This window comes from Solenopsis invicta, chromosome 2 (assembly GCF_016802725.1).
Source record: "Solenopsis invicta isolate M01_SB chromosome 2, UNIL_Sinv_3.0, whole genome shotgun sequence".
NCBI lineage: Eukaryota > Metazoa > Arthropoda > Insecta > Hymenoptera > Formicidae > Solenopsis > Solenopsis invicta.
In genome coordinates, this window is record NC_052665.1 from 16,547,439 (window position 1) to 16,575,289 (window position 27,851).

A 27,851-nucleotide genomic window follows, 5' to 3' on the forward strand; every position below is an offset into this window, starting at 1 on the left:
TCGCGTATTATCTCGCATACGAATTTTCGTTACATATTTTGCAATTTGTAATTTTTTTACAATAATCATCTCTTGCATTTATAATGTTTGCTTCGCGATTAATTCCCTTCTATTATTTTTAAATATGCATGAATGCACACATGAATACATCAAATATTCATGCGAAACATTCATTCTAATTTCATATTGTATGTGTGTGGGGAAAGTTAATCCATTATTCTGTTGAAAATATACCGCAAACTATAAGCAATCTATAAACAGTTAAAAATCTTCATTTTCCTTTTTTAAATATAAATTTTTGTTAAGCGAAATCGTAACATATTGAAATCACGCGAACGTTACATTTACTGATCAATCTTGACTTACAGAGAAGTAGCAATATATATATATACGTACGTTATTGCAGTTAACGATTACATTGCTTGTGATAAATCGGTCATCCTCATTTCAGCTCGTTATTACAGCATATATTGGTCACAGCAGGAGAAATCGAGAAAGGACTAAGAGTGCAAAAAGATATTTATTATCTATCCTCTCGTTTTCTTTCTTAGGCATCTCTGAATTTCAGCATTCCGGAACACACATGAGGAGAATATATTTTGTTAGACGACGGTCTGTTGAAACGGTTTTTCTATATTTTTTTTTTTTTTTTTAATTGTATTTACTTATTATTGTAGTTCCTAATTCAATTGCTATGCGATTTAGGGCATAATCGCGATTGTTCTCGATCTATATTCCGCGTATATGTGTAGATATGTATGCATAGCCTCCGCCCACGTTACGGATATAACAGTCGAACGAAAACGCTCTAGTTGTGTTTGACTACATTTTATATATATTTCTTTATATGTGGAATGTGCCGCTATCAAACTACTAAGAGTGTCAATACATAGATTCTTAACCGTCGCCGGAGGGTGCATGTCACAAGCGTCGGCGAACGCGCGCAGCTAAATTTACAAGTTCTCTTGAAACTGCTCTCGACGCAACACGCAAACATCGTAATAAACCGCGAGATAGGTCCGTTAGCGGATTTCATCTAATTTCTCAATACAAATCCCTGAAGATTTACGAGAGAATCAACGTCGCTCGTGTAGGATGTAACGAGAAAACAAAAAGAATCTTCCAAATGTCGTGCGCTTAATCCGGCAAACGCGCGAACGCGCGCGTCGCTGTATTGTTGCCAGTGAATCCTAAAATTAAATCTCTACGAAACTACGCGAGACTGGTTGCATCATTTCGACTAACGTCTCTCAAATAGATTCCTCGCCTCAGCAAGGATTATAATTCGGTGCGTCTCGGCACGTATCAAGCATTTTTTTGATCTTATCGAGAATTACAGTCAACGCTTTACTTGCAGAATTCAGTATTAAAGATTGAAAGATTTTTTTTTTTTTTAATTATGATCGCGCTAATCATGGATGATGCAACTCGGCCTTGAAAGATATGTGGTCGTGAAAAATGTGCATTGTTCTCGAGCGCAGTTCGTAAAATTTTGCACATTTTGTACTTGGGTCACCCCGTGCGAAGCGAGCAGTGAAACTTTGGCGGTCGCTTCGGTATTGATTAATTTTCGCGGAGGTCTCTCGGGAATCAAACGCGTTCTCGTGGTGTGCGCAGCGTGCTTTCTCGCAATGCGAGGAATTGTACAACTCTTAATTACGATTATTATCAATAATCTACAGAACGCAGGATACATTGGGGGGGGGGGGGGGGCGAGATCTCTCGTCGGTGAAACAAGTCTGATTTTCAGATCCAATTGAACATTCGGGAACGAAATCGACACACGTACAGTAAAATGCAAGGCAAGATTGCGTGATTCAACTATTACAAGTCAACTGTGTGCTCAGAATTATTCTCATCCGCAAAAAAAAAAAGTTTTTTTAAATACTTCGAGTATAGGAATCTATCTAACAGGGAAGATTTAATTAACGGCGAAGCAGATTTGAACAATTTGAATATTATGCATGAAAATTAAAACGTTTGCGTTTTGCGCTTTTCAAGAGACGGCAAAAATATCCTATTGCGCTGCATGATATGTAAATTGTTCAAATCCATTTCCGTGCTCGGCTCCTTCGTCTCTCCTGTGTGTTTCAATACGCTAACTCTCCTGTCGCGTGATTTTTCTCGTAGTCGAGCCCACGTGTCCGATCGCACTTTGGGAACCGCATCTTCGTTATCGCGTGTTCGGATTTGTTTGAGAATTATTTAATCATAATTCTCAGACTCCTGCTGTACCAGTTTGAACCGGCGCGGGCTCTTCACGTAAAAGGAGCCGTGTCCCTCCAGGGATAGGCGGCCCTTGCGCTGAAGGTACGTGGTGATGTAGCGTGCGACCAGCTTCTGTGGTCGCATCTGCCATTCTTCCAACACTTCCTTGGGCGCCATAACCTTTGTAAATAATAGATCTCAATTAGAGACGAGAGTCCCGATCGATTGAAAAGACTCAAACAACTAATAATATTAATCATTCCAATCGCATGTTGAACTATATGTACCATTTGCATACTTAACAAAATCAGCCCGAATAAATTGACGAGCTTCGCGTAATGACCAGTTCAAGCTTACGAGATCTTGTCAATAATTTTGTTCTCGACGGGCAACACATGAATAGCTCGTACATTCCCTTCGTCGCAAAATTATCACAATTTTCCAAAGTGCATACGTAGATGAGAACACTAATGATATCCGCGATGAGTTGACCGTTCGTGACGCAAAGCTTGCGTGCGAGGTATATTAGATTTTTCACGAGCTCGATGTCGAAAATACATAGATGACATATACCTGGTCGCCTTTGAGTCGGTCCAATAGCGTTACACACACGACGGCAGACTGGATGCCGGCGTGATGTGTCAGCGCAGCGAAGCAGAGACTTTCCATCTCGATGTTCACCACTCCGGCCTTCTGCAGCTTGGTGAGGTACTCCATCTTGTCGTTCTCCGTGAATTCGCAGAACGCGCCATCCAGGCGGCCCTGGCCCTCGTAGAAGTCGTTTGAGCACATGGTCTTGCCGATCACGGTGTCGTAGGGATCATCGCGGTGGGCCAGGGCCTTCAGGTCGCGAGCCAATTGCCGGTCGAGCTTCGCCGGTCGGCGCACCAATTTTCCGAGCACCATCTGTAACACGTGACATTCTCGCTCAATACTTGAACTATCGACGAATAATTTCTATCGTTGAAGCATGTTATAATTTTTTTTTGAAAAAAAAGAAGTGAAGGGAGAAAATAAATTGATCAATCTATTTACACATACAATTTGTAACAAGTCACGAGAAATCTTTGGAAATACATTGTTACACAGTTGAATATATATATATAATTTTTAGAAAAAATTACAAACTAGTCATTTTAACTTCTTTAATATTTTTAGCGTTAATTTCTTTAAATTTTTATATAGAATCATAATTACATGCGAAAGGTATATTGCGCGCAAACAATTTAATTGATTAGTTGATAAGATAGGAATATAACGATGTGACATCGAGATTTCCTCTTCCTTCTTTTGTGTATGAATTTTATAAAATTACTAACCAATTCCATATGAGGCCTCATCATTTCATCAAGGGCTTCTTCCGAGATAACTACCGTGCCGCCTTCATGACCAACACCACCGCAAGTGCCGATCCTGATGAAGACTGGATCCTTTACCCTTGCGTGGTACATTAGCTTGATAACTTCGTGGAGCAGAATGCTAACCGAGGGTATACCCATTCCGTGCTAAACAGATAAATATCATTTGTGACATTGACTTTTTAAATAGCTGCGTTGCCTTTTATTAAACTTTTTTTGCTATAAAATTTATTAATATTTATCTTAAATACAACTAATAAAAAAAAATTATTGTTTTGACATACGTTTTGTATTAAAAATCTACAACGTCAGGCGCATTTGCTCGTAAAATATCAAGACGTATCTGCCACAAATAATTGCTTCTAGCAGGTAATCAGGTAACGCAATTGCGTCCCAAACTCCGTTCGATTCACTTGGCATGCCGCGTGCATAATTCGCGCGAAGCGAGACGATGGAAAACGGTTTGATCGTCCAGGCGTGTAAACCGCGCAAGTAGAGTATTATAACGGAGCGAGACAGGTGCCGAGCATGATTAGCGCGGAATGTTAGCGGATTCTTTTGCCTAGTAGGAATGGATTTTTTTATTTCGCTAACTGTAAATCGAATCTAGAAATACTAGAAGAATATTATCATATTTTTTCCTTCAAAAATCCGCGTCCTTTTAACAGCGTTTCTTATTGCCGCGCAGGGATCGGTGAAATAACTCTGATACTACTACTTATTTAAAATAAAAAATATTAGATATATTACAACTATAATACAACAGAAATAATTTAAAATAGAAAACAGATTTTGAAAACTTATTTAAAATATAAAATAAGGAAAAGGTATTTTTAATAAAGATTTCAAATGCATAATAATTTTTTATGATTTTGCTTATTTGGATGTATATTAAGCGTTTTCGTGTACTTAGCTATAACTGTATTACATGTATATGAAGCTCTTTAATAGAATCTGTCTTGGCTTTAATTAAAATGAGCTTGTTAAAATTGCCGTCCTTCATGCGCCTTCGATTCGGTTTTGCCATGAGAAAATAATCTTTTCAGTAGGCGTGTTAATCTTAATAAATTCGTTTTATGGTTAGATAGTGATACTGCGTAGTTACATTTTCATCTTGAAAGTATTGTACATTCTAGCGCAGTGCTCGTATTTAATTCGTTAGAATCCTTATCGTCTTCAGTAGCGGTAGAAACTTATTTAAAACACTTATTCAAAATTAAATAATTTTTCTTTTTTCCATTTAAAATAGAAAATAGGTCATAAGAATTTATTTAACACAATAAATACTAAATAATTATTTTAATTTATTTTATTTTAAATACATATTTTAAATAATGTTATTTTAACTTTCTCTGTTACTTTGAAACATTTTGCAGACACGGAAACTTATCCTATTGTTCGAATTACTGACATTGTTTTTCCCTAGGTATTGCTTGTTTGAAATCAGTTTTTAATAACTTTTGATATTTTGCTAAGAAATTAAATAACAAATTAAATGTCAAAGCCATTTTATTCTTAAATTTTTTTAAATTGATCAAAATATTAATTTTAAAATTGACAATGATTTAATATTCAAAAGTGTGTCAAGGCTAATCTAAAATTTATTTACGGATTATGTATTACGATTTCTATCTGGCGATGCGTGGAGGTTTGAAAAAAAAAAGAACTATTAATCCAATCGAATTATGCGAAGTTAGTCACGGCTTGAATGAAAGGATAACAACTTTCATTGCGTATCGCGAACATGTTCGTCTCATTAACGGCACGGATTAAACAGGTTAATTATGCAAAAGTAAATTTGCTTGAAACTTAGTCGCAAAGTTTTCAGTATGTACAATCCATTCCACATTCCAATCATAATAGCGCAATGCAAGGTGCTTTAAAGAACCGAACCACTTAGCCGTCTACTTGACCTCGCGCTGTTTCTTTGATAATTGGTAAATAAATAAGTTATCGTCGAAGGGAAAGAATGTTCCATATCGTGAAAACGTTCGAGGCATGAAAGACTTACGCTGATAGATAGAACCGGGCCAACTTTGTACATCGAATAGCGGTAGGAATTCTTGGTGATGTCGAGAAGAGTCGTTCCCGCTGGTAGCTTGTGACCTATCTCCTTCATGATGTAGTTAGCGAAATGCTCCATCCTTTTCGGCGTTCCGCCCATGCAGACAAACTGTAACGAGAGAGGAGCGTAATTACATTAAAAGGTTTGACAAGCAAAGAAGAGAAGAGCTCGTTGAAAGAATAATCGTTAAAATAATAATTGGAATAGTGACTGAAACGCGGGAACAATGTGGTAGACAAAGACGGAAAGCGAGTTGATTCGTTGAAGTGATGCGACCCGAATCTTCAGGCGCCCTGATTCATCTTAAATGTCAAAGATCATCGATACGTTACGTTAGTAAAAATAAACGAGCGACCGATGGTGTAATCGCACGTTATTGAAGTATATTTCGCGATTTATTGATGTTGGCATCACGAGCATATCGCGTGACACCAGTAGCCTCGTGTGATCACGAATGGTGCGTTTCTGATCCCGATCGAATATCAAGTGCAGGGAGCAAGGATGCGTTGACTAATCGATTATTGACAAACGCAATACATACCCACCGGGATGTTGTATGAATTGCTCTTATCGCGGAAAGTCAGAGGCCCAATATTAATCAGCGATGTAATATCTTACGTCATACTGTTTTGCTATTCGTCCGATAAGCGTACACTGAACGCGTTGATACGGAAAAAAGATGGACTAATTCTAACAGCCAAAAAATGTGTACGATTGAAAGAGATTTTCGAAAAGTACAAATCGAAGAGAGAGAAATTTTTATCTAAATTTTTACACTGCTCATTTTTGATTATCTCTTTTCAATAATTAAATAAATAAACGTAATGAAACGTGTGCGATGCACTTTATAGATATCACAGTATCTCTTGCATTGGTGATAATTATTGTTTGTGATAATTATTGCGTGACTTGTATTTTATAAAACAAGAACTTGCATTTAATAAATGCCAGCGCGTATTACGTAACTGTTGTGAGTTAACGCCATTGATTTAAAGCACAACGTATTAACAAGCAAAAAATGATGATAAATTGTGGTACGCGCCGTAATGCGTTTCTGATAATCACTTGAGTTTCACAATATAAGGATACACGAGTATTAAATTTAATAGAGTTGTATATTTAACAAAGGAATGTATTGTAGATTTGCAGAAAAAACATTGGGCTCACTGTTTTTCATTTAATTTTACTTGGCAAAAATTATAATCAAAATAATCTTATCTTTTAATAATCTAAAGATTATTAAAAATTACTTAATAATAGAATAATTTTAGTATCCGAGAAACATATCAAACAGAGGAAGGCAACGATTGATTTTATTATTTTTTTAAGCCAAATTCCAAATTTTCTTTTGTTTAAAATGTGTCACACAATTTTCTTCGGATTGACTTATTATAATTTTTTAATGCAGATTCAGCAAATGAAAAAAGGGTAAAATCAATGAACTCTGTATGCTTTTCGAATCGCCTGTAAAATACTTCTTATGTCAATAATAAGTACATATTTGTTTATATACATTAAAGCACATTATCTACTATAATATGTTTTTGTAATATGCAGATATCTTGGCAAATACTTCATGGTAATAATGATTATATCAATACAAAAATACAACTAATTAATTAAAAATAAAAATCTGTAGTATGTTAAACTTTGGACGTGGAAATATAAAACCTTGTGCATTTATAAAGGATTCATAATATCGGGTTTACAATTATCGAGACACTGTAAACCAATAAGTAAAAATTAAAAGAATTTGTGAAAAGCGAGAGCGCTCAATTAAATTTTCGTTAAGCAAAAATTTATGTTGAAATTAATTAAAGAGTATAACGTTTCTCCAGACATTTCAGTCAAGATTTCTTACGTAAATAGATACTTTATTCCTCTGTGCAAATATAATAGAAATTTATCTTAACGTACCTTGACGTCACCGAACATCTCAACCAGATCGTGGGAGCCGCTGCCGAGTGCGAGATGGTACAATATGTCTTGATCCATGAGTTCGATATTGGGGTTTCGTAATCGTACGGAGCCATCGCTGTACCTGAAAGATGAAAAGCGTTTCACTTATATCTTATCACAGAACATTTTAAAAGTTCTATTCGAGAACTTTTGCAAGATCAAATACAATAAATTCACTAATTTAGTAATGCAATAAGGGAGTAATCTCACTGCGAAACGGATAGCACGTATCATGGTACTGTTAATATATCAAAATGTTTGATTAACATTTCCACAATATGCGAACGCGTCGCATCGTCCGCATTTACGGAAACGGTACGATTAACTGGAATTTGCGCAAGCACAATTAGTGCTCAAAATTGTTAACCGTGATGTTTGAATAATAATTGGATAAATCAACATTTACCGTCTATTTAAGCAAGAAACATTTACATTTAGACATGTAACGTTTTATAGCGAATTCGATTGACCATACGTATGAAGTGTACTGGCGTATATTAAAACCGTTGCATATATTAATTTAATTTAAACAAAAATGAAATGCAAGTATCTCTCTTGAATGATAAAAGAAATCTTATTTTATTAAACAGTACAATAATGTAGATTTCGTGGTTTCATCCATTTATATATTTATATTAAACACATTTTTACGTCGACTTCTGATGACGGCTTTAATGTTCACGGCTAGTGCATCCAATCGAATTCACCATTAATTAATAGAAAATGATCAATTTGCATAATACGTTATAAAGAGTCCTTTATAGTTTCTTTATACTAATTCTGTTGAAGATAACGGTTAAACTGTGAAAGAAGACACTCGTCTTTGTAAAACTTAACGTTTGCTTTTGGATTATCATAAACGAGCTTCAATTAAATTGTGGCGATGGCCTTTGACATCGCGTCATCACGAATTTGATTTAATACAGCGAGCGACGAGCAATTGCATCAGTGTCGAAAATTAACTTTGTTAATGCACTCGTAAGCCTAATCAGTGCCAGCCGTCAACGAATTCGCGCATCACCGTTCAACGGCCAGATAATAGTATTTGGCTTTTGACACCTCGACAATCGGAGACGCGCGAAACGTGATCATAGAAAGCTAGTCATCTGCGATCTGCTACAATTTGATATTTGTGGGAAATGATTCAACGAACGTAGTTGCTTTGTCACGCAGATCTAGGAATAAAAACAGGAAAGGTTGTAGAATTTCAATTATCAAAAGCAACATCTACGAAAGATATATTTTAACTACGGAAATGGGTCAAAGTGGAACCGAACCGAACAGAACGGCGGAATTACAGTTCGTTCGTTTTAAGAATCGCGAGATTATTTGCCTTTCTCTACCTCGAAGAGATTTCTATAGAAGAAAATATTCATCGCGTCGATAGTTCAGGTTCACCCATTGTTTCTAGACGCGCGTGATATTGCTCGGTAATGCAAATGTATACTGTACACCCTTTAATCTCTGACTGACTGTTATCGATAGTTAGTTTCAATTTACGACTGCGAAATCGCAAACGTTTATTAATCCGTTTAACTACCACGCTCTCCAGCGGATAATATTCAAGTTACATTTGTTATACTTTGAAGCCTGTTACACGTATTTATGTGTTCGAACCGCGTATAAACTGCTTACAATAATCACACACAATGGAATCTTTCTCAGAGATCGTTCTTTAAATTGATTTCGATCATCTGTTGACTTTTATCGCGCGCCATTTTACATGAGGCATTTAAATATTGTAAAAACGTTTGAACTTTCTTGTGTCTGTTTGAACTTTTCTTGATGTGCAAAGAAACGCCTTCCGAAAAGGATTCATGAGATACGTTTAATATTCGATGAGATAAATATAATTATAGAAAAATCCATGTTACGATGTTTGATTTTCTCGTCAATATGTTCGCTTCATCGAATATACGTGTGTCTTGTAACACTGTACACGTTGTAACGTTCTCCCGAGAAATTTCGCATGCATAACAAGCGAAGACGATCATCTATTTCCATCTAAATGTCTTACTATGCACGTCGGATATTCAGGGGCTACCGTGTTCCTTCCAGATATAGGTTCATGAATATGGAATAATTATTAAGTAAATTCATATCAGATGTGAAAAGTTCTCACTCATAATTTTCAACAATACGATAATTAGGCGATCCTGGTAATTAAGCCGTCGGATTACGGTTTTGATAGAGTAAAGTTCAGCTGAAATTACCTGGGAAATAAGTTCCGATATCCAGATCGAGTTACTTGATAAAGTTAACGATAATAAAAGACTTTTGGAATTGAGTAAGCTTTTAATATTGCAGATGCAGCAGAAGTTCCTTCTTCAGTCAATTTAGATTACGAAATTCAATTTAATTGGAATTTCAAGATACCGAGATTTGTTCTTGAGATTGTTCTTAAATATTAAGGGTTAGAATTTGCGATAATGAATAAATGTGGTTTATATCAAACGAGATGATTCGAGTAAAAAGTTTCTTCGAATCGTCTTCCCTGTCCGTCGTTAGATCAAAATCGGAGGAGAGAAACAGGTATCTAATACCGTCAATCATATATCTTTTTACTTTTAACTCACAACTGCTCCTCACCTTATTTTAGCTTATGTATTAGCTGATCAAGTGATATCTTCGAGATAATTCTTTACACTCCCTTTATCAATTATCAAATAGAACTCGAAGGAGACTCTAACAGGCACGCCCTTAAATCTGTTAATATTTTGTTAGTTATTAGATTATAGCTTCAATATTGCCTATTACTTATCATTATCAACTTGATGTATTTTTATCTTTGAAAAAAAAAATTCTCGTTATTTTTGTTACCCGTGAGAGATAGTTCGCGCAAGAAATCTCTTCGATCGCCTTCTCTAGCCATTTTTAAATACTTTAGAGAAGTGGAACATGGTATATTATCTAATATCCTATCTTTTTAATTGCGACTATCTGGTTCTCCATCTTATGTTAGCAGATCGAGAGATGTCTTCTTTATAGATAACACCATCTTCATCCGTTATCGAGTAAAAATCGGACAAGGGATTCTAATCTGTCATTACCGATCACAGCTTCAACCTGTTGTCATTATTAACTTGATATATATTTTAATCTTGGAAAAACGCTCCTGCCGTTTTCCGTGACCCGCGAGATATCTTCGCTCGAGAAACTACCCAACCCAAGGTCTCTCCGTTTTGCGTTATCTATCTTTTGTATGACTTCGCGACGGGCTTTCCATTATTCCCTTCACGCGAGCTCGACAGAACTATGCTCGCTCGAATAATGTAGAGAATGCAAAGATACACAGTACCTCCGTTGCATATGCAACGTAGTTGCATTTGCCATATTTCCGTTATTGCAATTGGAAGACACGACCGTGCGTCTTCGTTTCACAGTTGCGTTACCGTTCGATGTCTCTTCTTCAAGCATTTCGCAATAACTTCTCGTACTACTCGCATTGAGAAAGAAAAACGATCGGGTTTGCTCATTTTACGTAGCGTATATAAATATGCAATTTTTTAGTCTATTGAGGTATACTGCTGCTTTTCTACGTGACGTATTAAATAAGGGAATTAATAATGTAATTGTAAATATGAGCCATTGCTATTATCGAAGTAATAATTTCATTAACGCGCATAATGTTATTTGCATACTGCACAGTATTAATAACTCAATATTGCACAACGTAAAATGTCAATGTTAACATTATGATCTATTATATATTAATATTCGTATATTCTATCATGCACGGTAGTCTATATAGGATTTAATACAGCACGTAAATGATACGGGAGAGATTATTTCATTTTCAACTATTAATACACATAAAAGGCGTGCCCAGAAATGTGCCCAGCATTCGCGCGAGAAATCCTTTATTACAAACATAGAGAATTAAATGCACGCGTCAATTCGTTGAAATTCAAAAACGCAAATATTATTTTTTCACGTGAAAAATTTCACGTTCGCGATAAATCAAATCATCAAGCAAAAGCCGTGAGAAATTTGCTTCAACCCAATTTTCAATTTATTTTATATACTTCTCTCCAAAATATGAATACGAAATTTATCATTTAGTTTATTTCTTTTTTTTACTAATAAAACGTGGAGTTATGATTGAAATTAATGGAGTAAATTGAATGGCGAGCGAAAAATAAGCTGTATTTTTCCGGCAAGTCAGCTCGACGGTATCGAATCGAGCAACCCCGTGAGGAAAATCGATCTTTGCGGTCAGTCGAGTCTATTTGTCGGGATCCGGCTGCTAGTTTCCCATAGAAAGAAAGTACCTCGTCTAACCGAACTGCTGTACTACCTGATTTTCCTGTCGTGCACTCCCGTCTGCCAACTTCACGCAGAACAAACACAATGATCCAACTCTGTATCGTAAAGTGGAGTTCGGTTTAATGGAATGAAATGGAAAAAAGTGGTCTTTCAGACATCAATCTGTTTCCGTATTTGTTGCATGTATTTTCCATAGATTTCGATATTTAGACAACAAAACGAAATTGACTGCAATATAGCAATAGTCTTGTTTTGATGTGATTTGACGTATAAAATGAAATAACAAGCATGTGAAACAATTCGTTGTGCGATTCAATCGCGCGTATATTTATTGCAGAATATTATATACGGAAAAAACAAATTTTGCTACAATATCTATAAGTTTAGTTAGATATAGATCTGCAAAGAACTTTGTTGGGCCATCAAAATAATTATGCAGGACGTTCAAGCGTGATGAGCAATGCTGTAAAAAGTTTTGACAATCTGGCAACTAACTCGAGCGTCCTACATAATTATTTTGACGGTCCAGTAAAATTATTTTCAAATCTGTGTGTCTAATTAAATTTTTAGATATTGTAGAAAAATCGTTCTTCCCATGTAGCATTTTTTTTTAATTTATTCTTGCATAAAAATTTCACCCTTTGAAGAATGTCGACAAGTTATTCAATCTAGTTCGTGATAAAATCGAAATTTAACTTCATCTGCAAGTTGTCGTCTACTTGATCTTACTTTATTAAACTGATTTTCGCGTACTCGAAACGAGTTATAAACCGCGGAATGACACTTTCCAGTTTACGTTGCCTAAAAAAAAGTGTCCCTACCTAACCGGACTGATGGACTCTCTTGGCTCCTTGACCTTGTCCTTCTCCACTGGTGGCGGTTTCAGCGAACAAACATGCTCCTCCGACTCATCCAGAGTCCCGTTCTGACAGTCGCAGGTCGGCATCCTGATTCTTTTTCAAAGCACGAATTTCACTACCTCGAAGCTCGCCGCACGGTTTTCGATGGAGGTTCTTGCGAAACTGGTCCTGATCTTTGCCTCCGTAGCGATTCGTTGACGTAAACGATTTAAGATAGCACGATATACATAAGTCGCGCGTTTTGAAACGAAGCTGATCGACGATGTCAGAGAATAGTTGGCGACGATCGCTGCGAGGACCTTTATATGTCGCTCGGGACATGCACCGTGCATCGTTCCCACCACGTCGCTGCTCGCCGGTCGCAGCTGCCAATCGCCGGACACGTTCTCCTCGGACATGAACATGACACACGCGTAACCGGTTGCGATAGCTGACTGTGCAAGTGCAAGTTGCGATGCAAATGTCATGCCGGTTCACGCGACTACCGGCGGCGACGAACGCATATACGGGGTATCTGGTGGATCGGGGTGAGTCAAGTGAGCGTAAACTACAGATTACCATCTTCAAACGCAGTTTCACGAAAAGCCAAGACGATTTACGCGCAGAATTTCCCACTTTCAAATCTTATCCGGACGTGGTAAATCTGTGGTAAAGGTGAAATTTTTATCACGAACGATAAAAAGATGTACGCAGAATTTTTCTGCGTACTCGTCTTTCTATCATTGCGAAAGCAGTGGGTTGCGAAGTTTCGATTGGACGGCCTAAAATTAATATCTTTGCGCAATGTAAAGATACAGCTTCGTCTTATTCTAATTTCCATTTCAAATTGCCTGAATTGCGCACTCTGTCTATATCTAGACATTTCATCATTGCTGACAATGACCGATAACGGGGCTTTTAATAGTTTGCTTCATTAACTTTTTATATTAATTCATTCCCTTCACATTCATTAAAATGAAAAATATTAATTAATGTTCAACAGTAACGACGTCAAGATTGGTAGTCAAACCTCTTGATTCTTTTTCAAAACACGAATTTCAAAAATTGACAGATCGTCGCACAGTTTCCAGTGGAGGATGTTACGAAAGTGGGCGGTCCTGATCTTTGCTTCCAATGCTCTCAGGGAATTCCCCTAAGATAGATATATGTGCTTGATTTATAATTTAAAGTAAAACGTAAGCAAGTTATATTGTCGCGGAGTTATTTATTCAAATTTATAAAAAATTTTCAGATTTCATGGAATTTTACTCGTAGATGAGATTAGAAATTTTTTTCAGTGTAGCTTGGAAACAAATTTGTTTTTTATATTTTTTAATGTTTCTTTATCATCGTAATTACAAAGACAAATCATTTGAGTTTTGATTAATTAGAATATTAAATTTAAAACAAAGTATTCAAAGACTCTCAAGATTTAACACAAAATAAACAGCTAAAACAGGCCAGTGAGAGTCAGCGCGGGTATAAGAGCGCAAAACACAATCAGTGTTCAAACAATTATTTGTTCATAATGAATCAGAAGTAACTCGTTATGAATAATTGTTTGAACACTGATTGTGTTTTGCGCTCTTATACCCGCGCTGACTCTTACTGGCCTGTTTTAGCTGTTTATTTTGTGTTAAATTTAAAAGTTCTCAAGAGAAATAATATAAACTAAAAATATGGCATATAACGATCTGTTTGCAATAACACAAGTAGTTTACAGGAATTATATAATCCGAAAGCTGATTAAACAGGTAAATGCCAATTTAAAATGATGATTGCCTTCTATCGTCACTATTTCTTTTTCTTTTATAATAAAACATTCGCGAGTCACAAGAGAATATTCGTGGATTTTTATGTTATATTTATTGCGATCGATTTTGTATTGTTAAAAAAAATATTCAGAGAAACAATTTTGTCAGAAGAAGAGAAATAGGATTTAAATTTAAAAGTAAAATTCTAAAAAAAAACTTCTTCCGAGTACCAATAAAATCCAATGAAAATCAATTTTCAAGGGTAAAGAATAAATTCCCCGAAAATTCCAGGTTGCCTCGGTTTTTCCCGCTAATAAATAGCCTGCGTCGTAATTTTCTCTAGCTCTTGATTTATATCTTTTGAAGCATCGTTTAAAAATTATTACATGTATTTATCACATAAAATTTTATTGAATTATTGAAGCTTTAGAGAGCCGATATTTTAATGTAGGAATTAATAGTTTTGTGTATCTTAAATAAAAAGCTGAGACTAAAATCGGAGAGAACACTACGAAGAGAACATCCGTAAACTCTGTATCTTGTGGAAGTGTTCATCATCTTAGCTCTGGAATTGCGTTCATCGAATTTTTCGCGTTTCCCGAGCTAGAAACCGCAAATAACAGTACGGCATGAGATCCGCCGTTTTCCTTTCCGCCAACCCGAGAAATTGAAGTTATTCTCGCGCGGTTATAAGGGTCACCAGAGACATTACGTAACCAATCCTCCCCGACTACATCACCTGCCCGCTCTGAGGAAATATAGTTCGTGGCTCTTTTATTTCCGTTTGTTTGACCATTTCTTCGTGAGGAATTGTGCAAAGGGAAGGGAAGTGAGTTCCATTCGTGGGGTTTCTCCGAGCAATTCCCTTATAAATTGTTCCGAGGCTTTTCCCACGGGATATCGATAAATAAGTGTCATCTATCTCTCTCGCGGACCAGCTGCGCACTTTCTTAATAACGCTTTAGCAAATCATTTTAATTTCCGCCGTGCGTTTCGGATCGTTAAGTACACGAAATTTTATACTACCGAGATAAAATACATTTCTATTATACCTTTAATGGAAACAACGTTATTTCTTTGGAGGAAGGAAATACTATAATAACTTTTCTAACTGCTAAACACGAAATATAGTAACGCATTAATTTTTAATGAAACCAATGAAAAATCTCGTCACGATATCCGACAAATAAATCTTTTCTCGTTGTTTAATTGTATTCTCAATATCGGATCACTTTCCGGCTTTTGTTAAATCTGTATTGAATCACGAAAAACTTCTCTGTTTCATCATGTTTATAACGCTGATAATAAAATTAATGATAACGGCAAGTTATTATGATATTCAAGATGATTGTATTTTCGAAGTTTAGTCATTGTTTATTTTGTCGATCACGATCACTTCGCGTCGAAGAAAAACGTTGTCACATAAGATTCACGATTCACGATCCACTGTTCGTGCTTTTCAAGCGAGATGATTCGGAGCAACAGACAGGAGTATCGGTCGACCAACAATCTTTGTACCGCGAGACGATGCTAGATCGTCGCTACTTTTAGACTGATGATGCTGCAACCAATGCTCTACTTGCTGCGTCAAGTGCACCATTGCATTTCAGTCGCCTTTTGGCAAGCGGAATATAATCTAGATATAGGTGTGCACACAAGCTTAGAAATATATATCTACACACTTGATTTCTAAACATACTGATGTTCATACATTTTTAGTGCAGATCACTAAGAATAGATATGTATCGCTTAATGAAATATCAATATCTTGTGATATTAACGAAATTTTATACGTAACGATTGAAGGAACTTTTTGCAGAGCTAAACCTCCGCAGAAGGAATATAAATAATAAAATTAAATTCTTTAACCGAATTAAATATTTTATTTTATAATAAGATTATAAATCTTGCATTCTCTCTTGTTAAATAATGATTTTATTTTATTTTAAATTATTATAATAAAACTATGATAAAATTTTATACAATTCTATATTATATATTAAATGCAATAACAATTAGTTTCCTTCTTTTAATTTTTATTAAAAATAATCTACAGTAATAGTTAAAAATATACTCGTATAGTAAAATTTACGTAATTCAAATTTAACTATAATTGATCGCGTTGCAAATAAAACTTATATGAACATATTTCTTCTCAACTTTGAGAGAAGTTAATTCTTTTGAAATATTCATCACGCGATATTATGGTACGTGCATTTATAACACATTTGATAAAGCAGTATACGTCAAGCAGATATTCATTTGACGATCATCGATTATCTAACAGAATACGTTTTTACAGTAGATTAATTATAAGTTGTGATCAATTAGAGATTGCGACACAGCAATCATGAAGAATAATCTAGTCTAGAAATATATAATTACATTTAATTTGTTTGTTAAGAAGAGATTTGATCTCTATACTTGAGAGGTGCAGTGTTTGCCATTATCTATATAAAATTATCTAGACGAAGCAATATCTTTATCCTAACTTTATCTACATTATTACCATGCAATAATGCATATTATATCTTTATTTTTATCTTAGATAAAAGAAGTGTAATTTTTTCTAAATTAATGTAAGCAACAACAAGTATGAAGTCTTCGGTTTTAACCTTTATCCAATAGAGAATTTTTTGTAGAGATAACAGATTTATAGATCAGAAAATAGTAGCGCAATGTAAGTCTCAAAACTATAAGTGATTTAAAAATTTTCATACGGAACTTTGTCAATCTGATGTCAATTATAGATATATTTTCTCTACATTTTTCAACTCTGATTTTCATTTGCATATTGATCCAAATCAAAGGAAGAACGTTCTTTGTTAGATTGAATTATTTAAAGACTAAATTGTTTTGTTCAATAGCAATATTATTAAAATATTCTTAAAATTATCTGAAACAATGTAATTTTATCTTTTGTCCAGATGAATGTAAAATTAAATAATTTTTATCTTATTGCTACGTCTACGTGTAATTTATTTTTATTTAAATAATTTTAAGCTATCTAAACGCAAGACTAAACAGATGTCTAATAATCTCAAGATATCGCAGCGTAATCTGTATAATCAAACTATATGATAAGTAACAAATACAGAAGATTATGAGACGCGCGATAAAATATCGTCAATATTTTTATTTGAAATATGAAAGTTTTAAATTATCGAAACTGTTAATATTTGTTACTTGGATCTGTTTCTCTGTGAAAAATTTGTTAGAGTGAAAAATGTTTATACAGGCTTTGCCGAATTCAACCGACACCTCCAACGTTCTTCAATTTAATTACAAACGCGTGTAAACTTCTTCCCGCTGCGTTGACTCTTCGCTCGCTCCTGTTCTACTTAATTTAAACTTGTTTTTCCTCACGATAAAAGCGACAAACGCCCCGGTATAAGCGAACGATCACGTTGTCGTTCTTTTGCTCAACCTTTCAATTTCGCTTCCTATCGCACGCGTGACGCACAACAACCGAGCTCTTTTGCCGCACTCCATCGATTTTGAATTTAATCGATAGCGTATGAATTGAATAAGCCATATCGTTCCACACCAGGCAATGACATCCCGGTGCTCTGTAATAATATTCGCGCCTCTCGGAACTGATATCTGATAGGAGCCGTCGATATATATCGCTGCGCCAAACTTTGGAACTCGTGATGCGTGTATCATACGATGTGCGTTATCAGTTGTGGGCGCGCGTGAACGCAATCTCGCATTCGTAAATTCGAGCCTAACTTAATCGACAATTGCAACTGTACAACTGGTGTTCATCATGAAATACGTATAATGCAATACGCGAGAACGTCGTGCGTGATCCGCGTTATAAATGTCAACACGGCATAATGAGATGTGTCATTAATTCTCAAACTGCTAATGGAACAATCAGCCACTCACACAGTTTCAGGATACCACCACATCACGACAGATGCGCACACACGTTGAACTTTCCGAATAATAATTACGTAGAATTTTTAAATTTTGGAGAATCTATATCATCAAGATGAAATTGCATAACGTTTAAAATATTATTGTCGTAGTTATCAAACGATGAACTATTTGTTTAAACATCTGTATTTTTTATGTAACAATATTTTTGAATAATGTCTCCTCAAAAGCATGCGTTACCTCTGTTAAACATTTAACATAAGATTATAAATTTAATACAACATAAAAATAAAATCTACTTTAAGACTGAATCAAATTTAAACAATACTAAAATTTTTCAAGCTTGAGCGTAGTAAATCAACATTTACAAAAGATCAATAAATGAGTATAAAAAAGAATTTTTTTTTAATGTAACAAATTAATTATTTATTTGTAGTTGTGAAAGTTACAGTTGCTGCTAAAAGTTTCCGGCTAGTTTTGTATTGTTCCCAATAAAGAATCCTTATGAACACAAATTTAGTAATATTAGATCAGAATCTATTAGATTCTATTATGTACTGGATTTTTGTTTGTAAGGATTCTTTGTTGTGAGCAACACAATATAAAATTACTCCTTAGTTGGAAACTTTTGGCAGCCATTGTATCATAAATTGTCTGCAGAACGTTTCGATTTTACTTAGTTATCATCAATCAAATTTAATTAATACATAAAGTTAGCAACAATACGCTGTTTAAAGGAAAAAGAAAAAATAAAAATAGCCAGCCATATCAAAGGTCAGACACGATAGATATATATAATGTAATATAAATAAAAAACTGAAGTAAAGTGAAGTTTTTCATGATAAATCAAAATAGAAAAGTTTCAGATAAAGTAAAATATTCAAAAATTTCTTTGTTCAGAATAATTATTCACAACGTGATAATTATTGGATCTTTATTTTTTTCTATTATATATTTTTTCTTGCTTCTGAATAAAAAAAAAATTTTAGAACATTTTATTTTATTTGAGATTATTTTTGGGTTTATCACGCTTTACACACTCTACTTTGATTTTTTATTTACATATACATCACGTATATCAGTTTGACATTTGATTGTAGCGTGCTACTTTTTATTTTTCCTTGTTTTGAACGACGTGTTGTTATTAACTTTATGTATTCCCAGGCAATTCGTGATAGTTACAAATAAATGATTAATTTGTCAGATCTAAAAAAAACTTCTTTTATACTCGTTTGCTGATTTTTCTTAAATGTTGTCCTGAATTAAGTTTTATTTCCGGAATAAAAAGTTTATCTTATCTTCTTCGTAATTTGTCTTACATGTAACGCAGCGCAAGATGTATAAGTCATACCATAGAAATACGGAATTATCAGTCTATAAAATATGAACAATTTTCAACACACATAAATAATTTAATTCATATGAAATTAACTTTAATTTATTTATTCGTCCTTTCCACGTTATTACACTCCGCGTCGTTTGTTATAATATAAATTTATATGAAAAGCAGATTTCTCGAGTTTTCGCTAATTGGCAATTGAAACAAAGAGATAAAGGCACCTTTCGTAGAAGAGAGGATGAGTACACTGTCGGTGCGAGAATGTCCACCAACTGAGTCGCTTAACAAACGGGAATGTGTTTGACTATCGCACATAAAACGTTTGAGTACCATAATTTGATCGCTTTTAGGTAACCAATGTGTCAGCACGATATAGAGAACGTGTTATCACGTTGCTCATGACCTCTGACCTCATTTTCGTAAACGAGCTTAAAGTAGCACCGACCATACGCGTTAAAATACGAGATCGTCAATGATACGTCGTTTCCTCGAATTCAGAATCATGTATAAAATTCTTTACGGTTCTCTACGGTATCATAAAAAAGTTCTTCTCCTCCCTTTGCTGTTAACAGAAAATCACCAGAGAATCAAAAGCATAAACATTAAAGGTTCAGTTCAAAATTTAATTTAATTTAATACTAGAATTTTATTTGTCTTTAATTTCTTCTCGCAAAACCATAATTAATAAATAAGAAAAGTAAGTTAAAAATTGCCAGGCCATATATTCAGCATTTCGTATATTGTAATTTATCTAAAAACAGCTCTCTTTAATTGTGCAATTAAGAGAGAATATTTTAATTTGAAGATCCCTCAAATGACGATTCCGTAAACTCGAACAATTAAATTCACACTTCCTTTGTAACGGATCCGTTTTATACCCTCAATAAAAATACACATGTGTGACTACGCCACATACTTCCCCCCTTGCATTGTGAGTGAAACCAGTTAGAATCTCACTATTGGGATGTCCGGAAGACAAAGGCAAAAAAGAGCCGTTATGACACAGAAAATACACGTGTCAGTGTGTCCGATTACTCGGATCCCACTCTATCTATTCTTGTGCTCTACGCAGTAATTTTTTTGTTATGCTCCGAAAAATATGAGAAATTAATGAACGCGAGAAAAGATTTACTTTGTTATTTCGATATTTTCAATTTGTTCTCGTTTTGATCCACGTAAAAAAAATTACATGTTGTATCAAATACTGTTTTCACGTGAATATACATTTCATTACATAATTGACAACCAACGAATAAGCTACTGCTAACACGGTATCATTGAAAAGCTTCAGAAATTATTGATCGCACCAACGGCGTAATCAAAGTTCGTCGGTGTGTCCCAGCTTATTTTGCATTACGTAATTTAACACGAACGGTGGGATTAATCATCGTCTATAGATTGCTTGAACAATTGCGCAAAATACAATTGCAAATGTTCCCACGATTTTGGACCCGCGATTTCCGTGCAAATATATTGATAGTTTTCGATGTTACAACAATTATGGCTAAAAAGTTATAACTGAGAAAGAGAGTATTAGTAAATTGTATAAATTATTAAAGTACAATTATTATAACCATTATCTAATTAAATAATTACATAATTGTTGTAATAATTGTGGTAATTAAGTATAATTATTATATAACTGCATTATAAAGTTCAATTATACAATAATCTGTATTATATTTTACAAGGTGTCCTCTGTAGATAAATTCACGAATTAAAATACTGTAGCAAGAAAGTTTTTGAAAAATTAAATAAAATAGTTATTTGTAAATTTTTATTTTAAACAACAATTTTAAATAAAGTTTTTCTTTTTTATTTAAGAATTTAAAGTTGGCCAATCACAAATTCAGACGGTCGCAGTCTGTGAATCGTTCACGTCGCTCACGAGATAGTATTTAGTGACCGCATGATAGGTGACCATCTAGATACAATATCTCCGATTGATTAGCTTTAAGCCCTTAAAAACTACCGCTTGAATAAAAATCGACAAATGGCTATAATATTTTTACTTAATTTTCCAAGAATTTTTCAACTTTGCTGCAGTATTTTGAATAGCGAATTTCGAAACATTCTGTATGTGCTATAAAATATTATGGTTTTCTACTTCTTATTGTAGACATGAATTAAAGTCGCAATTTTGCTTACGAGAACGGACGCGCGAATGTGTCGAAAAATTCATTAGCGAGCATTTAATATGTACGAGTTCCGTGGTGTACCACATACATTCCAACTTGGAATTGGTTCTGCGGTCTACACAATTGGAAGATGGTGACGCATCTCTTCCGAGAAAGCCTTCGCCTCTTTAGGAATAGAATAGATCATTATCACGTACTATCTCCTGTTACTATGGCGACCAAAGAATCCGAAGGGTGGTATACACGTGCGAGAAATTATATTTATATCAGAATATCGCGAAAGGTGGAACGTTTAAGCTTCTAGCTCGGTCATACACGTGGACCGAGTATATGGGCTTTAGGTGAGTTTGGCTTACATCCAGATCACGTTCTGAACCAGCACAATGAGTATAATGAAAACCAACTTTTACACGTGTGTGATTTTTAACTCGACAAATGTGTACATTATAAACTTTATAAACATAATTGAAAATACTAAAGAATTCTGAAAAAATTAATAATAAAGTGAACGCCGCAAAATTTGGATTTGAATTGGAAATGACTACTCTTGACTAATTGGAAATAATGGAGAGAATTATCGTAATATTATTCGATAATGCTTTATTTTGAATTAGCAATAAGATCATTAAATAATTACTACAGAAAAAAACAGACTTTTTTCGTTTTGGTTTGAAAAGGAAAATGTCCAGATGAAGACCTATTGTGAGGCTTCAATGGAGCTCTGACGATAAGATGAGGATAATCTTGTGCAGGTGGAAAAGCAGGAATGTAAGATATCACACATGTTGAGATTTAGGCCAAATGACTGAAATAAATATTTCTGTTTGATATAAGCGACAAAAAATTACGAAGAATTCACTATTCAATCATATTATAATATTAATATTAATAATGAAAATTGAAAATTCTGTTATAAATTAGAAAAATACATTTTAAAATATGAATGAAGAGAAATGAAATATTCTTTCAGTTTTGATAAATGCTTTAAAAAAGTCCCATATTTAATAAAAATAGAAAAAGATTAAACACCATTTATAATTACATTTATAATTTTGTATATTATGCATCATTTAGACTATTAAATATTTTAATATTCAGAACAACTTTTCTTTCTCTCCTACAATTATATCAAATCACACGTTACCTATGTTGCATAATTTTTGGAGAGAAAGAAAGGTGTAGAATCAAATATATATTTTAATATATATAATATATAAATATATCATATATAATATATAAAACATATAGACATACGCACAATCGAAAAGTACAAAAGAATAAAAAAATAAAAAATAAAAATGAGAAATATATTTCATTGCATATTCAAATAGTGAATTGAATTTTAAAACTGAATGTGCTTTGTTGTTCAGAAAGTATATAGCGTATAATGTTGTGAAATGATTATCGTGCCACAATATGCTGTGCATAATCCAGATAAAAGAAAAAAGGGGAGAACCTTATACATTCTCCTGGAAAATACTGGAGCGTACACAAAAAGCTACGACCTAGTTTTTCAGAATCTTCGCAAAATGTTTGTTGTGGGATAATCAAGCGATTTGCATAAAAATATACACGCACGCACAAGGCTAAGCTACCTTCTGTCCGCTATATCGTCACGTTTCTCGCATTTGTGTCCCATTTATGATTTGTACTCGATTATCTAATTTATTATTTATTGCGTTTCCTCGCTTCGTCGATTTACATCGCTATTTATTATATTATTGGACACGTCGAACACGAGAGCGGCGATAATAAGCACCTTGGATCGGCGAGCATATTAAAAAACACCGATGGTTGAACGATCATCACGACCACACGGTGTGGAATTATTGAGTTGCGGGATAGCGCGCAATAACGGTCCAACTGTTGAAACGAGATCGCGACTTCCGATTTCGTCTTGTATGTACCATCTACCGAGACCGTATCGGCTACTTTACATGCGATGCGCGTTGAAGAACATTACAATCAGATATATTAGATCTGTCAGACCGATCAGACGTTTACTTATGCAATTGAAGTTATAAAAAAAGAGAAATATTTTTTTTTAGGACAAAAAAGCGAAGGAGATTTGTTCTGTAAGATCTTGTTAGCAAGATTGATTAAAATCATAAAACAAGAATTTAGAATATGTCTTTCGGCTGTACAATATGTATGAAAGTTTACATTTTTTATTTTTATAACGTGAAAACGATGAAACAATTCTACATTTTTACATTATTATTTATAAATATTTAATCGTCATTTATGTGTAATGTTGAGAAGTGAAATTGGAACTTGTATAATTGAGTAATTTTATTTGATTTACAAGATGTGAAAGGTTAAATATGCAGCAAATAAGAGCAGAGAAAGGTTTTCCTGATGCCCCCCGAAGAACAGCTTGATACTGCAATGTAAAATAACATTGCTTGGTAACCCATTAGTTGTGGCGTTTACATAACCTGTTCCAATTTCATAAACTGACGCGAAGCTGAAGAGATGAAGAGACCAATTTGTCGTGCAAATAGTTTCCGACTTCATCTCTGAAAAAACATATACACATATTTCCGTACGCTAAAACCGACCTCTCCTAATCAAGGAACATTTACGCGTTAAGTGTAACGAATATTACTCCCCTTTCCCGTTCGTGCTAAGCTTCTAAAAGAATTTTTGCAAAATTAGAAAAGTAATTACGTCGGGAATTTTTCGTAACGAGAACATACGCGTGATATTAAACAACATACAGTGGTACGAAGAAAACAGAACAATTCTGAGGTCTATTGGACCCTAGTGCAAGGGTTAAATCGCAAGGGGACGTGGCTGACATGTAGAATATAGAAAGGGGCACGATCTGCTTCTACGTTCTTATTAATAGACGCATCGATCGTCCACTTGGTTACCAACGTAAAGCATATAAGTCAACGTACACGTATTCATGCGTTTCATTAGGCATTTCTTTCGCTCGTCATTGTCCGCGGAAGTGTTACCTAATATTCTCACCTTTTCAACCCTTTCCTCAAGTGATCTAAAGTTCGAGGCATGATATACAACAGAAATTTGCCATTATATGCTTGTTGCTTATTTAATTGATTAAAACGAACGTTTTTATTACGATTAATAATAAAATACCGATGCAATTTGTCATAAAAATTTTTTTTCAATTTATATAAATATAAATCTTACAAAAAAATTTAATTCAATACTGTTTGAAGGGAATTAAGATTTACAAGAAAGATATTATGCCAAAATTGTATTTTTTAATTAATTTCAAAATTTTATTTTAGCGAAACGTTTATCTAAGCAATAAGTTTGAGCATAATACTAAAAATAAAAAATTTACGTATAGCATACCTCTACAGAAAAATAGTCTTGAAATCTATCAAAAGTAACATACATTAATATAATATATATAATTAATAATATAATAATATAATATATAATTTAATTTGTACAATTGTAAACTAAATTATATATAACTGTTTTAATTTTTAGAACACAGTCTTTGTATTGTCACAGATTTTCTCTTGCATAACTAGATCCATAGATTGATTTAGCGGAAAACTTTTCAATGGACACTGCGTGTGGCACAGTTGCAGTTGCCCTAATTAGAGGTGTCTGTGAATGACACCTGTTCTGAAAGTGGGAGGGAAAGAGAGAGAGAAGAGAAACCACAACTATAAATCGTTTAGCAGCATAAAACGCACTTGACTAATTCTGACGAAGGTTATCGGAGTGTGATTGTTGAAACATGATTCCGATGGAACGAATGGCACGACATAAGGTGTGTCCAAAAAAAAGACCGTGCAGTCTACCTCAATGTTTAATTTCAGGTTAAAATGTTCTTAATGCAATTTTTGTAAAGCACTAATTTAAAATGTGGGATGCATTCTCTTATTTAAAATTAGTTAATAAAACATTTATTTTTAAACTGAAAGAAATTTTTTTTAAATGAAAAAAAATGCATTTTTGTAAAAGCATATATTTTGATGCAAGCATTATTTTGTTCCATTTGAATAAAAATATTTACTATTAAGTAAATATACATTATATATATATATATATATATATAACTTTAATATAATTTTGTATTTTTATATTTTTTACATTTAAATGATAATTTTACAAATAAGCTAATAATATTATTAAATTTAATTGTATTATTTAAATTGAAAAATCTAACTCTCTATTTAGAATATAAAAATGATCTAACAGTAAATGTCTTCTAGAACTGAAAGAAAGGAATACTCGATTAAAAATTATTTCTTCATTTACGTAAATATTTCAAATAAGAAATTTTTTAACCTATCTTGCAAGTAAATAAGCTGTTAGGACTCACCAATAAATAATTTCTTTATGTTAAGTAAACCTTTTTGTTTTAAAACATTTTTTTTCAGTGTGTTAATATTTGAAAAGAACTTGTTAATCTGTGCTAAAGTTTTTTTCAAATCGATTTTTTGCCTCTTTCGTTTAACGTAATTCAAACGGTTGAGAACTTCTTCGATGCGACGTGAGGGAAATTAATTTTAAGAGAAATTAATGAAATCTGAGCGATTTTCTACATCACAGTGATTATAAAAAATTTATTCGGATTACAATTTTTATAATTTTAACAAGTTTTAAAAAGAAACCTGTGTAGAGAATTTTTTTTTTATTAGCTTTATTTCTCATACACAATCATTTATTTCCGAGAAATCTTTTCTATTGTAAATACATCCTCCAATTAAATCCGTTTTTCAGTTTTAATTAATGCTGGAGACACGATGACAAAGAACCTAATACAAAACGAAAGAAAGAACACAACACGTTTAAATAGACATTTTAATATTTTATCTATTGTATTATAGGCATGAAAGAGTTGTTATTACTGATGTGTTCTTTATTTTCATGAACACGTTACTTTCTTGATAACGAGAATATTTTTTATCTGTCAATTATACTTAAATAAATTAAATTCAGGTATTAAATTCAGGAAAGACTTTTTATGGTAGACTGACATTGCTAGACATATTCTTTTGATCAGCGTTATTTCGCGTGCTCGCAGAACACACACACACACACACACACACACACACACACACACATCAGCCTTCAAGTATTAGACGTCGCGGAACAACGATATAATTCGCAACTGCGACTGTCACAGAAAACTAAATCAAATTCCTTCAGATATCCGGCAAGACGGAATATAATTCTTGGAATTTACAGAAATAAAAAGACAATAGAGGTATAAACTTTTTATATGACAAAATAAAAAATAATGTAAGATTACGAGACCATTGGATAAACGCGTCAACACACTGAAGGAGAAATTACTAAATTTTATTCGAATAATTTTAATGAAATATTTATTAAATGTAAATATATTTATTTAGTACAAGAACCACTAATTTAATTTAAATATCATTTTTCTTAGAGAGGAAATATTTATGTACTGTAAGCAAACATTTTATTATTATTCGATAATAAATGTTTATTAAAATTTAGGAATTTTTTCTCTCTGTGCCGAAAATATAACATAAGTGTAACGTGAACTATTTGGGTAGAATCGTGTCGATCATCTTTGACGTTCTCGCTGTTAATAAAACCAGCAAACGTGCGATCAATTTGACACACAAAGATTCATAGAGGATTCTCTGGAAGATCGAAGGGCCGAAAGAAGGGCGAACGCGGTGGTGGCTTTCGTTCGAACACTCGCGAAGGACGGACGGCCGCGCGATCGACTCGGGTGGCCAGCCCAGCCCTTTTTCGCGCGCCCTCGAGAAACGCGTGTGTGCGAAACAGCTACCCTCGCGGCGGAGTGAGTCATCGAGCCTTGGCGACGACCTGACCTTATCACAAATTCCTTATCGAACACGAACAAGAACTCACTCGTCAAGCTCCTCCTCGTCCAGCAGAAGACTCATCCTCTCCGCTTCGGAGCAGCGCGCGTTGTGCGATGTGTATAGCGGGTATGCGCTACGGGTTGATCCTCGTCACAGTACAGCAAGGGTGTAGTCCTCCCGATGATCTTCCGCAGGACTATAACCGCGGAAACGCGCCGCGACTCCACTGGCGCGTTTCCCCCGCT

The 27,851-nt window shown here is 34.1% G+C and overlaps 1 protein-coding gene across 2 annotated transcripts; it reads right to left on the reverse strand.

The window, feature by feature from the left end:
- Positions 1–254: 254 nt before the first annotated feature.
- Positions 255–27,825, reverse strand: LOC105197511 (uridine phosphorylase 1). Of its 2 annotated transcripts, XM_011163926.3 has the most exons (7): positions 15,502–15,995; positions 12,678–13,359; positions 7,549–7,672; positions 5,578–5,739; positions 3,528–3,713; positions 2,782–3,114; positions 255–2,388 (listed from the first exon to the last, which is right to left on the reverse strand). In XM_011163926.3, exons 2-7 carry the CDS (start codon positions 12,800–12,802, stop codon positions 2,206–2,208), a joined length of 1,113 nt encoding a protein of 370 aa, XP_011162228.1. In that variant the 5' UTR covers positions 12,803–13,359; positions 15,502–15,995; the 3' UTR covers positions 255–2,205. The 2 variants fall into 2 exon arrangements, with proteins under 2 accessions (XP_011162228.1, XP_011162229.1); XM_011163927.3 differs by lacking the exons at positions 12,678–13,359; positions 15,502–15,995 and adding an exon at positions 27,653–27,825.
- Between the last annotated feature and the right edge of the window lie 26 nt (positions 27,826–27,851).

Bases quoted from the DNA above. Each gene is read 5' to 3' on its own strand.
- LOC105197511 (XM_011163926.3), bottom strand. From the start codon at position 12,802: ATGCCGACCTGCGACTGTCAGAACGGGACTCTGGATGAGTCGGAGGAG. The intron at 3,714-5,577 runs GTAAGTCTTTCA...TTATCTGTTTAG, and splicing joins GCCCGGTTCTATCTATCAGC to CACGGAATGGGTATACCCTC. The intron at 2,389-2,781 runs GTATATGTCATC...TTATTTACAAAG, and splicing joins ACCGACTCAAAGGCGACCAG to GTTATGGCGCCCAAGGAAGT.